At 43.8% G+C, this 15,221-nt stretch overlaps 1 protein-coding gene across 1 annotated transcript; it reads left to right on the plus strand.

The window, feature by feature from the left end:
• Window positions 1-328: 328 nt before the first annotated feature.
• Window positions 329-1,456, plus strand: LOC128241131 (uncharacterized). The gene is made up of 3 exons (XM_052958105.1): window positions 329-643; window positions 728-997; window positions 1,355-1,456. The coding sequence occupies exons 1-3, from the start codon at window positions 329-331 to the stop codon at window positions 1,454-1,456; spliced, it is 687 nt and encodes a 228-aa protein (XP_052814065.1).
• The last annotated feature ends 13,765 nt before the right edge of the window (window positions 1,457-15,221 follow it).

A 15,221-nucleotide genomic window follows, 5' to 3' on the forward strand; every position in this document is an offset into this window, starting at 1 on the left:
GGTAATGTTGGAGGTGGAGGTGGTAATGCTGGTTGTTCTTATGGTGATGGTTATTGAGGTCGAGGCGATGGTGGAGGTGGAAGTCATGAAAGTAATGGTGATGGTGATTGATGTGCAGTTGGAAATGGTGATTGAGGTGATGGTGATAGAAGTGATGGTTATGGATGTGGAGGTGATGGTGGAGGTGGAAGTGATTTTCGTGATGGTGGTGTAGGTGATGGTGGTGGAGATGATGATGCTGATGATGACGGTGATTACGTTGGTGGTAATAATGATTGAGGTGGTTGTGTAGAGGTTGAGGTAATGATTGAGTGAGGTGGAGGTGACGATGGTGATGGTGATGGTGATTGATATGCAGTTGGAAAAAGTTGAGGTGATGGAGTTGGAGGTGATGGTGATTGAAGTGGTTGCGATGGAGGTGGAGGTAGAGATGATGATGTTGGTGATGAAGCTGATGGTAATTCAGATGGAGGTGATGGTGATTGAGGTGGTGGTGATTGAGATGGAGGTGTTGTCGAAGGTGAAGGTGATAATTCTGCTGGTGGCGATGGTAATGGTGATTAAGGTAGATGTGATTGCGGAGTTGGAAGTAATAATGGTGATAGTGATTGATATGCAGTTGGAAATTGCGATTGAGGTTGAGGTGATGATGGTGATGGCGATGGAGGTGGTGGTGATGGGGTTAAAGATGATGATGGTGGTAGAGCTGATGATGCTAGTTGTTTAGATGGTGATGGTGATTGAGGTCGAGGCGATGGTGGAGGTGGAAGTCTTGAAGGTGATGGTGATGGTGATTGATGTGCTGTTGGAAATGGTGATTGAGGTCATAGTGATAGAGGTGGTGGTTATGGATGTGGAGGTGAAGGTGATAATGCTGCTGGTGGTGATGGTGATGGTGATTGAGGTAGATGTGATGGTGGAGTTGGAAGTGATAATGGTGATGGTGATGGTGATTGATATGCAGTTGGAAATTGTGATTGAGGTTGAGGTGATGATGGTGATGGTGATGGAGGTGGTGGTGATGGGGTTGGAGGTGATGATTGAGGTGGAGGTGATGATGCTGGTTGTTTAGATGGTGATGGTGATTGAGGTGGAGATGGTAATGGTTGTGATGGTGCTGATGATGATGGTGGTGGTGATTAAGGTGGTGGTGGGGATGATGATAGTGATTGAGGTCCAGGTGATTGATGCGGTGGTTATGGTGATGGAGGTAGTAGTGATAGAGGTGGACGTGATGGTTGAGGTGGAGGTGATGATGATGATGGTGGTGGTGATGGTGATTGAGGTGGAGGTGATGGAGGTGGAGGTGATGGTGGAGGTGGAGGTGATGATGGTGATGGTGATTGATGTGCAGTTGGAAATGGTTATTTTGATGGAGGTGATAGTGATGGAGTTGGAGGTGTTGTTGGAGATGAATGTGACGATGCTGGTGGTGGTGATGGTGATTGAGGCCTAAGTGAAGGTGATTAGAAGTGATGTTGATTTTGGTTATGGTGATTGATGTGCAGTTGGAAATGGTGATTGAGGTGGAGGTGATGATGGTAATGATGATGGAGGTGCAGTTGGAAGTAATGCTGGTGGAGGTGAAGGTGATTGAGGTGGAGGTGGTGATGATGGTGATAGTGATTGAGGTTTAGGTGATTGAGGTGGAGGTGATGATGATGGTGGTGGTGAAGTTGATGGTGTTTGAGGTGGTAGTGACTTAAGTAAGGTGGAAGTCATGGTGGAGGTGGAGGTTATGTTGCTGGTGGTGGTGATGATGATGATGATTGAGGAGGAAGTAATGGTGATGGAGGTGGTGGTGATGGAGATGGAGGTTCATGTGATGATGCTGGTGGTGTTGATTGAAGTCGAGGTGGTGGTGATGGAGTTGGAGATGATGGTGAAGGTTGAGGTGATGATGTTGATGGTGATGGTGATTGATGTGCAGTTGGAATTGGTGAAGGTGATGGCGATGGTGATGCTGGTGGTGATGGTGATGGAAGTGGAGGTGTTGGTGGAGGTGATGATGCTGGTGGTGGTGATAGTGATGGTGATTTAGGTGGAGGTGATAGTGGAGATCGAAATGATTATGGTGATGGTAATAATGATTGATGTTCATTTGGGAATAGTAATTGAGGTAATGATGATACAGATGGAGTTGCTGGTGATAGAGTGGAGGCGATGGTGGAGGTGATGGTGGAAGTGATGATGCTGGTGGTTGTGATATTGATTGAGGTGGAGGTGGTGTGATGTTGGTGGTTATGAACGTGTAAGTGGTGATGTGATTGAGATTGAGGTTGAGGTGATGGAAGTGGAGGTGTTGTTGAGTGATGTGGAGGCGATAATGTTGTGATGGTGATGGTGATTTAGGTGAAGATGATTGTGATGGAGGTGATGGTTCTTGTGGTAGTGATTCAGGTGGTAGTGGTGTTGATGGAGGTGGAGGTGATGGTGAAGGTGTTTATAGTGATGGTGATGGTGATTGATGTGCAGTTGGTGGAGCTGATGGAAGTGGTGATGCTGGTGGTTATGGTGATTGAGGTGGAGGTGATGGCGATGGAGGTGATTGTGCAGGTGATGATGCTTCTGGTAGTGATGGGCATGGTGATTGAGGTGGAGGTGATGGAGGTGAAGGTGATGGTGGATGTGGAGATGATGATGATGATGATGGTGATTGAGGTGGAAGTGATGATGGTTATGGTGGTGGAGCTGATGGTGGTGGTGGTGATGCCGGTGATGGTCATTGAGGTGGAAGTGCTAATGATGGAGATGGAGGTGATGGTGTAGGTTGAAGTGATAATGGTGATGGTGATGGTGATGGTGATAGATATGCAGTTGGAAACGGTTGAGGTGATGGAGGTGGAGGTTATGGTGATGGATGTTTTAACGATGGAGCAGGAGGTGATGACTGAGGTGGAGATGATGATGCTGGTGGTGAGGATGGTAATGGTGATTGAGTAGGAGATTATGGTGATAGAGGTGGTGGTGAAGGTGGTGGATGTGATGGTGGAGGTGGAGGTAATGGTGATGGATGTTTTAACGATGGAGCTGGAGGTGATGATTGAGGTGGAGATGATGATGCTGGTGGTGAGGATGGTAATGGTGATTGATAAGGAGATTATGGTGATAGAGGTGGTGGTGAAGGAGGTGGATGTGATAGTGGAGGTAGAGGTGATAATGCTGGTTGTGGTGATGGTGATGGTGATGTTGATTGAGGTGGAGGTGATAATAGTGATAGTAATGGTGTTTGATGTGCATTTGGAAATTTTGATTAAGGTTGATGTGATTAGACGAAGGTGGTGGTGAGGGTGTAGGTGGATGTGATGACGCTTGTGGTGATGGTGATGATTGGAGTGGAGGTGTCGGCAATTTAGGTTGAGGTGATGATGGTGGTGGTGGATGTGGTGGAGGTGATGATGCTGTCGTGGTGATGGTGATGGTGATTGATGTGGAGGTGAAGTTGGAAATTGTGGTGAGGGTGGAGGTGGAGGTGATGATGCTGGTGATGGTTATGGAGGTGGAAATGATGGTGATGGTGGAGGTGATGATGGTAATGGTGATGGTGATGCTGATTGATGTTCAGTTGGAAATGGTGGAGGTAATGGAGGTGGTGCTGCTGTTGGTGATGCTGATTGAGGTGGAGGTGATGATGGTGGTGGTGATAGGGGTGGGGGTGGTGGTGATTGAGGTGGAAGTGGAGGTGATGGTGGAGAAGGAGGTCATAATGCTGGTGGTGGTGATGGTGATTGAGGTGGAAGGGGTGGTGATGGTGAAAGCGATTGAGGTTGAGGTTATGGAGGTCGTGTTGATGGTGTAGAAGTTGATAGTGACGGTGGTGATGGTGGAGGTGGCGGTTATTTTGTTGGTGGTGTTGATGGTGGTGCTGATTGAGGTGGAGGTGATGGAGGTGGAGGTGATTGTGGAGGTGGAGGTGATGACGATGGTTGTGGTGATAAAGTTGAAGGTGGTGGTGATGAAGATGGAGATGATGTTAAAGGTTGAGAGGATGATGATGATGGTGATGGTGTTTGATGTGCAGTTGGAAATTGTGGAGGTGATGGAGGTGGTGATGCTGGTGATAGTGATGAGGTTGAGGTGATGGGGGTTCAGGTGATTGTGATGGAGGTCGAGGTGATGATGTTAGTGGTGATGAAGGCGATGGTGATTTAGATAAATGTGATGTTGATGGATGTGTGATGTAGGTGATGGTGGAGGTTGAGGTGATGATGCTTGTGCAGTTTATTGAGATGGAGGTTATGGTGATAGAGGTGGAGGGTAAGTTGGAGGTGTTGATGCTTGTGATGGTGGATGTGATGATGGTGATGGTGATTGAGGTGGAGGTGATGATGGTGATGTAGGTGGATGTGATTATGTTGATGGTGATGCTTATTTAGGTGGAGATGGTGGTGATGGAGGTGGAGGTGATGATGAAGGTGGAGGTGGAGGTGATGGTAAAGGTGATGGTGAAGATGATGTTGATTAATGAGCAGTTGGAAATGGTTGAGTTGAGTGGAGGGTGATTCTAGTGGTGATTGTGATTGAGGTGATAGTGATGATGGTGTAAGTGATGGTGGTGGAGTTGATTGTAGAAGTGGAGGTTATGATGGTGATGGTGATTGAGGTTGAGGTTGATGTGATGATGGTGATGGTGGTGCAGGTGCTAGTGTTGGAGGTGATGATAGTGATAGTGATATATATGCAGTTGTAAATCGTGACTGAGGTGGAGGTGATGATGTGGATGGTGATGGTGATGGAGGTGGTGATGATGGTGAAGGTGGAGGTGATGATGCTGTTGGTTATGATGGTGATTGATGTTGAGGTGGTGGTGATGGAGATGGAGTTGATGGTGGAGGTGGCTGTAATGATGATGATGGTGGTGATGGAAATGGTGTAGAGGTGCATTTCGAAATGGCGGTGATGCCTGGGGCGGAGATGATGAAGGTAATGATGCTTTGGGCATTGTTGGCGTTGGTGATTGATGTAGAGTAGGAGTTGGAAATTGTGGAAATGGTGGAGGTGGAGGTGATAATGTAGGTGGAGGTGATGTTGGTGATGGTGCTTCTTGAGGTGGAGGTGGTGGTGATGGAGGTGGACCTGATGGTGAAGGTGATGATGGTGATGGTGATTGATGTGCAGTTTGAAATGGTGGAGGTTTTGGAGGTGATGGTGATAGAGATTGTGGTGATGAGGTGGAGGTGATGGTAGATGTGGAGTCGATGTTGCTTGTGGTGGTGATGGTGATTATTGTTGAAGTGATGGTGATGGATGTCGTGATAATGGAGGGGAGGTGATGGTAGAGGCGGAGGTAATTGAAGTTCAAATTGAAATGGTTATTGAGGGGAGATGATGATGGTGTTGATAATGGATGTGCAGGTGGTGGTGATGAAGGTGGAGGTGATTTCACGGTGGAGATGGAGGTTATGATGCTGTTGGTGGGGATGGTGATTGTTTTTCAGGTGGTGATGATTGTGCTGATGATGATGGTGGTGATGATGAAGGCGGTGGTGGTGATGATGGAAGTGATTGAGGTTGAGGTGAAGGAAGGTGGATATATTGTGATGGAGGTGGTTGTGAATGAGGTGGAGGTGATGGTTAAGTTGGAGGTGATGATGTTGGTGCTGGTGATTTAGGTGTATGTAGTGGTGATGGAGATTGAGTTGACGGTGGAGATGGAGTTGATGATGGTGATAGAGATGGTGATTAATGTGTAGTTGAAAATGAAGATGGAGTTGGAAAGTATAATGGTGATGGTGATGGCGATTGATTTGCAGTTGGAAAAGGAAGGGTGATGGAGGTGGAGCTGATGATAATTGAGGTAATAGTGGAGGTAGTGGTGGTTGTGATGGAGATGGTGATTGTGGTGGAGATGATGGCATTGGAAGTGGTGGTAATGGAGGTGGAGGTGATTGTGGAGATGGTAATGCTGTTGGTGGTGATGGTGATGATGATTGCTGTGAAGGTGAAGGTGGAGGTGGAAGTGATGATGGTGATGGTGATGTGCAGTTGGAAATGCTGGAGGTGATGGAGGTGGTGATGCTGGTGTTGGTGATGATTGAGGTTGAGGTAATGATGGTGGAGGTGATTGTGGAAGTAGAGGTGATGATGCTGGTGGTGGTTATTGAGGTGAAGGTGGTGGTGATATTGGTGGAGGTTATGGTGAATGTTGAGAAGATGATGGTGCTGGTGATGGTGATTGATGTGCAGTTGGAAATGGTGGAGTCGATGGACGTGGCAATACTGGTAGTGATAGTGATATAGGTGGAGGTGGTGATGATGGTGATGTTGCTGATGATGATGGAGTTGATGATGCTGGTGGTGATGGTGATTGAGGTGGAGGTGATGATGGTGGAGGTGATGGAAGTGGAGGTTATGGTGGAGGTGATGATGGTGATGGTGATGGTGATTGATGTGCAGTTTTAAATGGTGATTGAAGTGATGGAGATGGAGGTTGAAGTGGTGGTGATGGAGGTGGAGGTGATGGTGGATTTGATGACGCTTGTGATGTTGATTGAGGTGGAGGTGGTGATGATGGTGATGGTGCTGATGATGATGGTGGTGTTGGTGGTGAAGGTGGTGAGTGTGATGGTGATAGTGATGAGGTTGAGGTGATGGAGGTGGAGGTGGTTGTGATAGAGTTGTGATGATGGAGGTGATGGTGGAGGTGAATATGGAAGTGATGATGTTGGTGGTGGTGATTGTGATGGTGGTGATGGAGGTGATGGTGAAGGTGGAGGTGATGATGTCTGTGGTGTTTAATGAAGAGGAGATGTTGTTGATGGAGGTGGAGGTGATGATGATGGTTGTGGTGATAAGGATGGTGATTGAGGTGTAGGTGATGAAGAAGAATTTGATGGTGGATGTGGAGTTGATAATGGTCTTAGTGGTGGTGATGGTGATTGAGGTGGAAGTAGAGGTGATGGTGGAGGTGAAAGTGCTAGCGGTGGTGATGGTGATTGTGATTGAGGTGGAGGTGGTGGTGATGGTGAAAGTGATTAATATTTAGGTTATGGAGGTGGAGTTGATGGTGGAGGCGGAGGGGATGTTTCTGGTGGTGATGATGGTTGTGTTGATTGTGGCTGTGGAGGTGATAATGCTGATTGTGTTGATTGTGGTGAAGGTGATGAAGGTGATGGTAAAGGTTTAGACGATGATGATGATGATGATGATGATGATGATGATGATGATGATGATGATGATGATGATGATGATTGATGTGCAGTTGGAAATTGTGGAGGTGGTGATGCTGGTGGTGATGTGCAGTTTTAAATTGTGATTGAGATGATTGATGGTGATGGAGGTGGAGGTGGTGGTGATGGAGGTTGAGGTGATGGTGGAGGTGATCATGCTGTTGATGGCGATTGAGGGGAGGTGATGATGATGATGATGATGATGATGATGATGATTATGATGGTGCTGATGATGATGGTGGTGGTGATGAAGGTGGTGTGTGTGATGGTGATAGTGATGAGGATGAGAAGATGGAGGTTAAAGTTGTTGTGATGGAAGTCGAGGTGATGATGCTGGGGATGGTGATGTTGATAGAGGTGGTGCTGATGTTGATGGAGGTTGTGATAGAGGTGATGGTGGAGGTGAAGGTAATGATGCTTGTGGTGTTTGTTGAGGTGAAGGTGGTGGTGATGGAGGTGGATGTTATAGTGGAGGTGATGATACTGGTGGTACTTAATTTGATGGTGACTGAGGTGGAAGTAATGGTGTAGGAGTCGGTGGTAATGGAGTAGGAGGTGTAGGTGATAATTCTGATGGTGTTGATGGTGATGGTGATAGAGGTGGAGGTGATGGTTGAGGTGGAAGTGATGATGGTGGAGGCGGAGGTGATTGATGTGCAGTTGGAAATGGTGATTGAGGGAGAGATGATGATGTTGATGGTGATGGATGTGCAGGTGGTGATGATGAAGGTGGAGGTGATGGTGGGATTAGAGGTGATGATGCTGTTGATGGTGATGAGGATGGTGATTGATGTGGAGAAGGTGATCATGGTGCTGATGATAATGCTGATGATGATGAAGGTGGTGTTGGTGATGGTGAAAGTGATTGAGGTTGAGGTGATGGAGGTGGGGGTTATGGTGATGGGGGTGATGCGGGTGATGGGGTGATTGTGATGGAGATGAAGGTGATTGAAGTGATGGTGTAGGTGAGGGTGATGATGCTTGTGGTGGTGATTGAGGTGGAGGTGGTGGAAATGGAGATGGAATTGATTGTGAAGGTAAAGGTGATGATGGTGATGGTGATGGTGATTGATTAACAGTTGGAAATGGTGGAGATGATAGATGAGGTGATGCTGGTGGTCATGGTGATTGAGGGGGAGGTTATGATGGTGCTGGTGATGGAGGTGGAGGTGATGGTGGAGATGGAGGTAATGATGCTGGTGGTGGTGATGGGGATGGAGATTGAAGTGGAGATGGAGGTGATGGAGGTGGTGGTAATGGAGGTGGAGGTGATGGAGAGGAAGGTGATAGTGGAGGTGGTGGGGATGATGCTGATGGTGGTGATGGTGTTGGTGATTCATGTGCAGTTGGAAATGAAAGGTGATGAAGGTGGACGTGATGATGGTAATAGTGATTTATGTGCAGTTGGATATCGTGATTGCGATGGAGGTGATGATGGGGATGGTGATGGTGATGGAGGTAATGATGATGGTGAAGGTGGAGGTGATGATGCTAGTGGTGGTGATGGTGATTGAGATTGAAGTGGTGGTGATGGAGGTGGAGGTGATGTTGGAGGTAGTTGTGATAATGTTGTTTGTGGTGACGATGATTGATGTGCAGTTGGAAATGGTGATTGAGGTGGAGTTGATGATAGTGATGGTGATGGAGGTAGAGGTGGTGGTGATGGAGGTGAGGTGATGATGGATATTGAAGTGATGATTCTGGTAGAGGTGATTGTGATAGTCATTAAGGTGGAGGTGGTGGTCCTGATTGTGGTGGTCATGATGGTGATGAGCATGATGGAGGTGGTGGTCATGATTGTGGTGGTCAAATGTTGATGAGCACGGTTGAGGTGGTGGTCATCATTGTGGTGGTCATGATGGTGATGAGCACCATGGAGGTGGTGGTCATGATTGTGGTGGTCATGATGGTGATGAGCACGGTGTCGGTTGTTTTCAGGATTGTGGTGGTCATGATGGTAATGAGCACGGTGGAGGTGGTGGTCATGATTGTGGTGGTCATGATGGTGATAAACACGGTGAACGTGGTGGTCATGATTGTGGTGGTAAGATGGGGATGAGCATGGTGAAGGTGGTTTTCATGATTGTGGTGGTCATGATGGTGATAAGCATGGTGGATGTGGTGGTCATGATTGTGGTTATGATAGTGATGAGCACGGTGGAAATGGTGATCATGATTGTGGAGGTTAAATGTTGATGAGCACGGTTGAGGTGGTGGTCATCATTGTGGTGGTCATGATGGTGATGAGCACCATGGAGGTGGTGGTCATGATTGTGGTGGTCATGATGGTGATGAGCACGGTGTCGGTTGTTTTCATGATTGTGGTTGTCATGATGGTGATAAGCACGGTGGAGGTGGTGGTCATGATTGTGGTGGTCATGATAGTGATGAGCACGATGGAAATGGTGGTGTTGATTGTGGTGGTCAAATGGGGATGAGCACAGTGGAGGTGGTGGTGATGATTGTGATGGTCATGATGTTATTGAGCACGGTGGAGGTGGTGGTCATGATTGTGGTGGTCATGATGGTGATGAGCACGGTGGAGGTGGTGGTTATGATGGTGATAAACACGGAAGTGGTGGTCATGATTGTCGTGGTTATGTCAGTGATGAGCACGGTGGAGGTGGTGGTCATGATTGTGGTGGTAATGATGGTGATGAGCACGGTGGATGTGGTGGTTATGCTTGTGGTGGTGATGATAGGGATGAGCACGGTGGAGGTGGTGGTCATGATTGTAGTGGTCAGATAGGGATAAGCACGGTGGAAGTGGTGGTCATGATTGTGGTGATTATGATGGTGATGAGTAAGGTGAATGTGGTGGTCATGATTGTTGTGGTCATGATGGTGATGAGCACGGTGGAGGTGTTGGTCATGATTGTGGTGGTCATGATAGTGATGAGCGCGATGGAGGTGGTGGTCATGACTGTGGTGGGTATATGGGGATGAGCACGGTTGAGTTGGTGATCATGATTGTGGTGGTCATGATGGTGATGAGCACGGTGGAGGTGTTGGTCATGATTGTGGTGATCATGATCGTGATACGCACGGTGGAAGTGGTGGTCATGATTGTGGTGGTCATGATGGTGATGAGCACGGTGGAGGTGTAGGTCATGATTGTAATGGTCATGATGGTGATGAGCACGGTGGAGGTGGTGGTTATGATGGTGATAAACACGGAAGTGGTGGTCATGATTGTCGTGGTTATGTCAGTGATGAGCACTGTGGAGGTGTTGGTCATGATTGTGGTGGTAATGATGGTGATGAGCACGGTGGATGTGGTGGTTATGCTTGTGGTGGTGATGATAGGGATGACCACGGTGGAGGTGGTGGTCATGATTGTAGTGGTCAGATAGGGATGAGCACGGTGGTGGTGGTGGTCATGATTGTGGTGATTATGATGGTGATGAGCAAGGTGAATGTGGTGGTCATGATTGTTGTGGTCATGATGGTGATGAGCACGGTGGAGGTGTTGGTCATGATTGTGGTGGTCATGATAGTGATGAGCACGTGGAGGTGGTGGTCATGATTGTAATGGTCATGATGGTGATGAGCGTGGTGGAGGTGGTGGTCATGACTGTGGTGGGTATATGGGGATGATCACTGTTGAGGTGGTGGTCATGATTGTGGTGGTCATGATGGTGATGAGCACGGTGGAGGTGTTGGTCATGACTGTGGTGATCATGATGGTGATACGCACGGTGGAGGTGGTGGTCATGAGTGTTTTGGTTTGATGGGGATGAGCACGGTGGAGATAGGGGTCATGATTGTAGTGGTCATGATGGTGAGGAGCAAGGTTGAGGTGGTGGTCATGATTGTGGTGGTCATGATGGTGATACGCACAGTGATTGTGGTGATGGTCATGCTGTTGATAAGCACGGCGGTCATGAAGGTCGTGGTCATGATGGTTGTGAACACGGTGGTTGTGGTATTAGTCATGATGGCGATGAGCACGATGGTGGTGATGGTGGAGGTGGAGATGATTGTCATGATGGTGATAAGCACGGTATTGGTGTTGGTGGTCATGATGGTGATGACAAAAAAATAAATAAATAACGGAAATAGGTATACTGCGATACTAGTTACCATTTCCTAACTGCTTTTTAATAGACAAAGTGAGTCTGTGGCCAAACAACTGCTTCATTACCCAATGATGCATGTTTGAAGGTGAACTCATTAGAGTTTTCAAGCCTGACTGGTGGTTTAAGTACATGATGTTGATTGCAGACATCCCTTCGATACTGATATCTTTTTGTGTATCTTGATCATTAGTTTGGCGTTATGCCCATAAAATACCAGTGCGACCCCGTAGAATGTTCCGAGAGGCCCAGTACTACTCCTCGCTAGGACCTCTGCAGTAGATAACCCGCCTGGGAGGGCTCTTAAGGGTGCTGGCAGAGTATGGTGTGTAACTTCTCATTTGTCAAGTGTTTAACCTGACCTAAGCCAGTCACAAGTCTGGTTGAAAAAATAGGGAGTGACCACTTTCATGGCAAAACAGTTCTTTTTAAAACAAGAGTTTTATTAATTAATTATTAAGTCTAATGAGTGGAGGGTATAGAAATTATTAATAAATATCCCAATCTGAGTCAATCAGGGGCAATAATTTGTATAAAGGATAATATGGAGTTATCTAAACTCATAACGTCACGGCCCTGAACAACTGGGTGAAGTACTAAGTAAATTGAATGAAGGATATTGAAGTTATAAGTGAAAATCTCAACTTGCCCTAAAACTTGAACCGGACGCCGACGCTGGGGCGAGTAGTAAAGACCTCCTTATTCCTCGAATAATCTAGCTGAAAAACTATTCTCATAATTATTTACTTTGAAATTTTGACATTTAAGTCTTGTATATTTTGCTTCTGATGGTGTTTCATGAATCAAATTTCTTATACCAATGTATATTGTTATGTTTCTATTGATTATGCATGTTTGTACTTTGTCATATGTTGCCTTCTTTTAAATAAATCTGAAACTGGAATTAGTTGTACATATATATGAGAAATGACCAATGCTATCCAACAACCGAGTGAAAAGGTTTTTTAACACCATGAAAACGTTTGTCTTTTTAAATGGGAGTGATTACTTCACTTAAGCGAGAAAAAGCAAAACATAAACGATATCGGTGTTCCGATTGCATTATAATTTTAAATTCTCAGTGCTTGTGTCTGATTTATTCATAAATTCAGTTGATGTCAGATGTATTTTATAACAAATTACTAGTTGTGGCCTCAATTTACTAAGTTATGGCCATTATATAAATAAAGTATACGGTTGTCACCTCTGTTCCACCGTAGGAAAGACATTTTGGAATATTATAAAAGTTTGAGCGTACAGGGAACAAAATATTATATAAGATAACACGAAAAGAAAACACCAGTAGAAATGAATCGAAAACGAAATGATACATTCACTTTTTTGGATGCTGCTTATGCAAAAACACACTTTGTGACTCTATGGCGAAGAATTAAAAGAATGATTTACAAAGTGACAAAAGTATCCTTCCTAGAAAGAATTGAATATGCACAAGAGAACAGAATCAGAGGTCATGCAGTAATATTTGACCAGTTATGCAGTTGGTATAAATATTTATATGAATAACTACAGAAACAAATCCAGCTTAAAAGGTACGGAAAATAAGGGTTTTTCATTTACTTAGGAACTTCCTTTTACCATTAGCTATATAGCATGATGTTGATGTATTTTCACAGCTATGACGAATATTATAAAAGAATTACCAAAAAGTAGGAAAAAATAGGAGACCTTTCAAGTGGGAAGGAAGTGGAAAAAAGAAGGAAATGTAGGATCGCTGGAAAACACACTATTAAGTCTAATTCCATTAATTCGGTATTTTATTTCAAACTCATCCATAACTTAACACCATATCAGTTTTATTCCAACAATTGATTTTATTAACTACAAACAGTTTCCAGGCATGTAATGTAAGTTCAAAAGGCAACAATGTTGCAGAATGCGAGTAGCAAACACGTAAAAAATGTAACAGAATCTGCTCGTTCACATTTCATAGGTCATTCCAAAACATTTTTCATTTGAAAGGCAAACATAATGCTTGTAACAATGATGAAATATCATCAAAAGTAAAATTAGAGCTCTTTTGTGTCAGCTATGAAAATTAATAATATAAATAAACTATTACAGAGAACATTTTGCTGTAAAGCATGAGTTACGCTAAAATTAACACAATTCTTTTACATGAGTATCTGCATGTTGATGGCTAGTGATCGATAAAAAGTATGAATATGTGTAAATTAAAATAAATGAACAGATTTTAAAACAAATTCTTACAAATGAATGTCCTCTTAAAAATGAACAGTTGCAATCATTATCAATAAGAATATTTTTTTTGTGAACTAAAAATGTTTGAATTCCGTACAGTTGTAGGCCTACATGATAACAAAATTAACTAGAGCTATCACTAAAGGTGATTAATTCTCCCGCACTGCCGCCTTTCATTCTGATTTATCAATGTATGAAGTTTTATGAAATTCCATGTATAGTATTTCAGTTATTGTCCGGACAAATGTTTGACAAAAAAATCCAGAAAAAGGCAATAACTCTGTAATTTTCTAAAAAAAGTGTAATGATTCATGTATACTGAACTCCTTCTCATTGTGCGGTACCATTGTATAAAGTTTTATTACATTCCATCCACTAGTTTTCAAGTTATGCTCCGGACAAGAAAAGAGTAACAAAGGGAAATTACTCTGTAATTGGCTGAAATAGAATTGCGGTTCCTGTACTCTGCACTTCCTCTCATTATGATCTATCACTGTATGAAGCTTAATTAAATTCCATCCAATAGTTTTTAAGTTATGCTCGGGACAAGAAAAAAGTATTAAAGGCCATAACTCTGTTATTAGCTGAAATAGAGTTATGGTTCTTGTGCACTGCACTTTCTCTCATTGTTCTTTACCGTTGTATGAAGTTTCAATAAAATCTATCTAGTGATTTGCAAGGTAATGTCTGGAAAAAATGACAGCAAAAATCATAAAGGGCAATAACTCAGTAATTCGCTAAAGTAGAGTTATGGTTCTTGAACACTGCACTTCCTCTCATTGTGCTTTACCATTGTATGAAGTTCCAATGGAATCCATCCAGTACTTTTAAGTTATACTCCGGATAAAAATGTAACAAAGGGCAATAACTCTGTAATAAACAAGAATAGAGTTATGATTTTTATGCACTGCTCTTCCTCTCATTGTGCTTTACCATGTTATGAAGTTTCAATAAATTCCATCTAGTAGTTTGCAAGGTAATGTATAGAAAAAATGACAGCTACAATCACAAATAAAGGGCAATTACTCAGTAATTAGCTTAAGTAGAGTTATGGTTCTCAAACATTGCGCTTCCTCTCATTGTGCTTTACCATTGTATGAAGTTCCAATGAAATCCATCCAGTATTTTTCAAGTTATACCCTGGACAAAAAGTAACAAAGGGCAATAACTCAGTAATAAGCAAGAATAGAGTTATGATTATTGTACACTTCACTTCCTCTCATTATGCTCTACCATTGTATGAAGTTTGTCGGGGGTATAATAAAGGCCAAAATAAGCAGCCAGTTTATTAATATTTTAAAGGGCAAAAATAGCATTTGTGTTTCGACTTTGTCAATGACCCTATACACGTGTGTTTCTAGTATACCCCTGTCCCTTTTCAAAGATTCATGCTTTCAAAAATAACTCATTCCACCCACTAGTTATAAGCACAATACATGTACACAAATTAAGATTTGAAATGTAAAGACATATTTATAACTTTAAATATAATATTGCACAACAGTTTAGTATTTTCAATATCCTGAAACATTAATTACATTAATTTAAAAAAAAATGTTTATCTTATGTAAGCGGCAACTTCAAAGGCTTTTATCATGTTGGATTTTAAAGCAGCATTTTGGTTAGGTCAAATGAAATAGGTTTGGTAAGGGTTACATCCTATTTCAAAACAGCTAGGGTAGGTAGGCATTAGGCTTTAAATAAGAACTTTAATGTCATAATTGGAAAATTGATGTTCAGTCAGTAGTTGGGGATT

This window comes from Mya arenaria, chromosome 7, assembly GCF_026914265.1.
Source record: "Mya arenaria isolate MELC-2E11 chromosome 7, ASM2691426v1".
Classification (NCBI taxonomy): Eukaryota; Metazoa; Mollusca; class Bivalvia; order Myida; family Myidae; genus Mya; species Mya arenaria.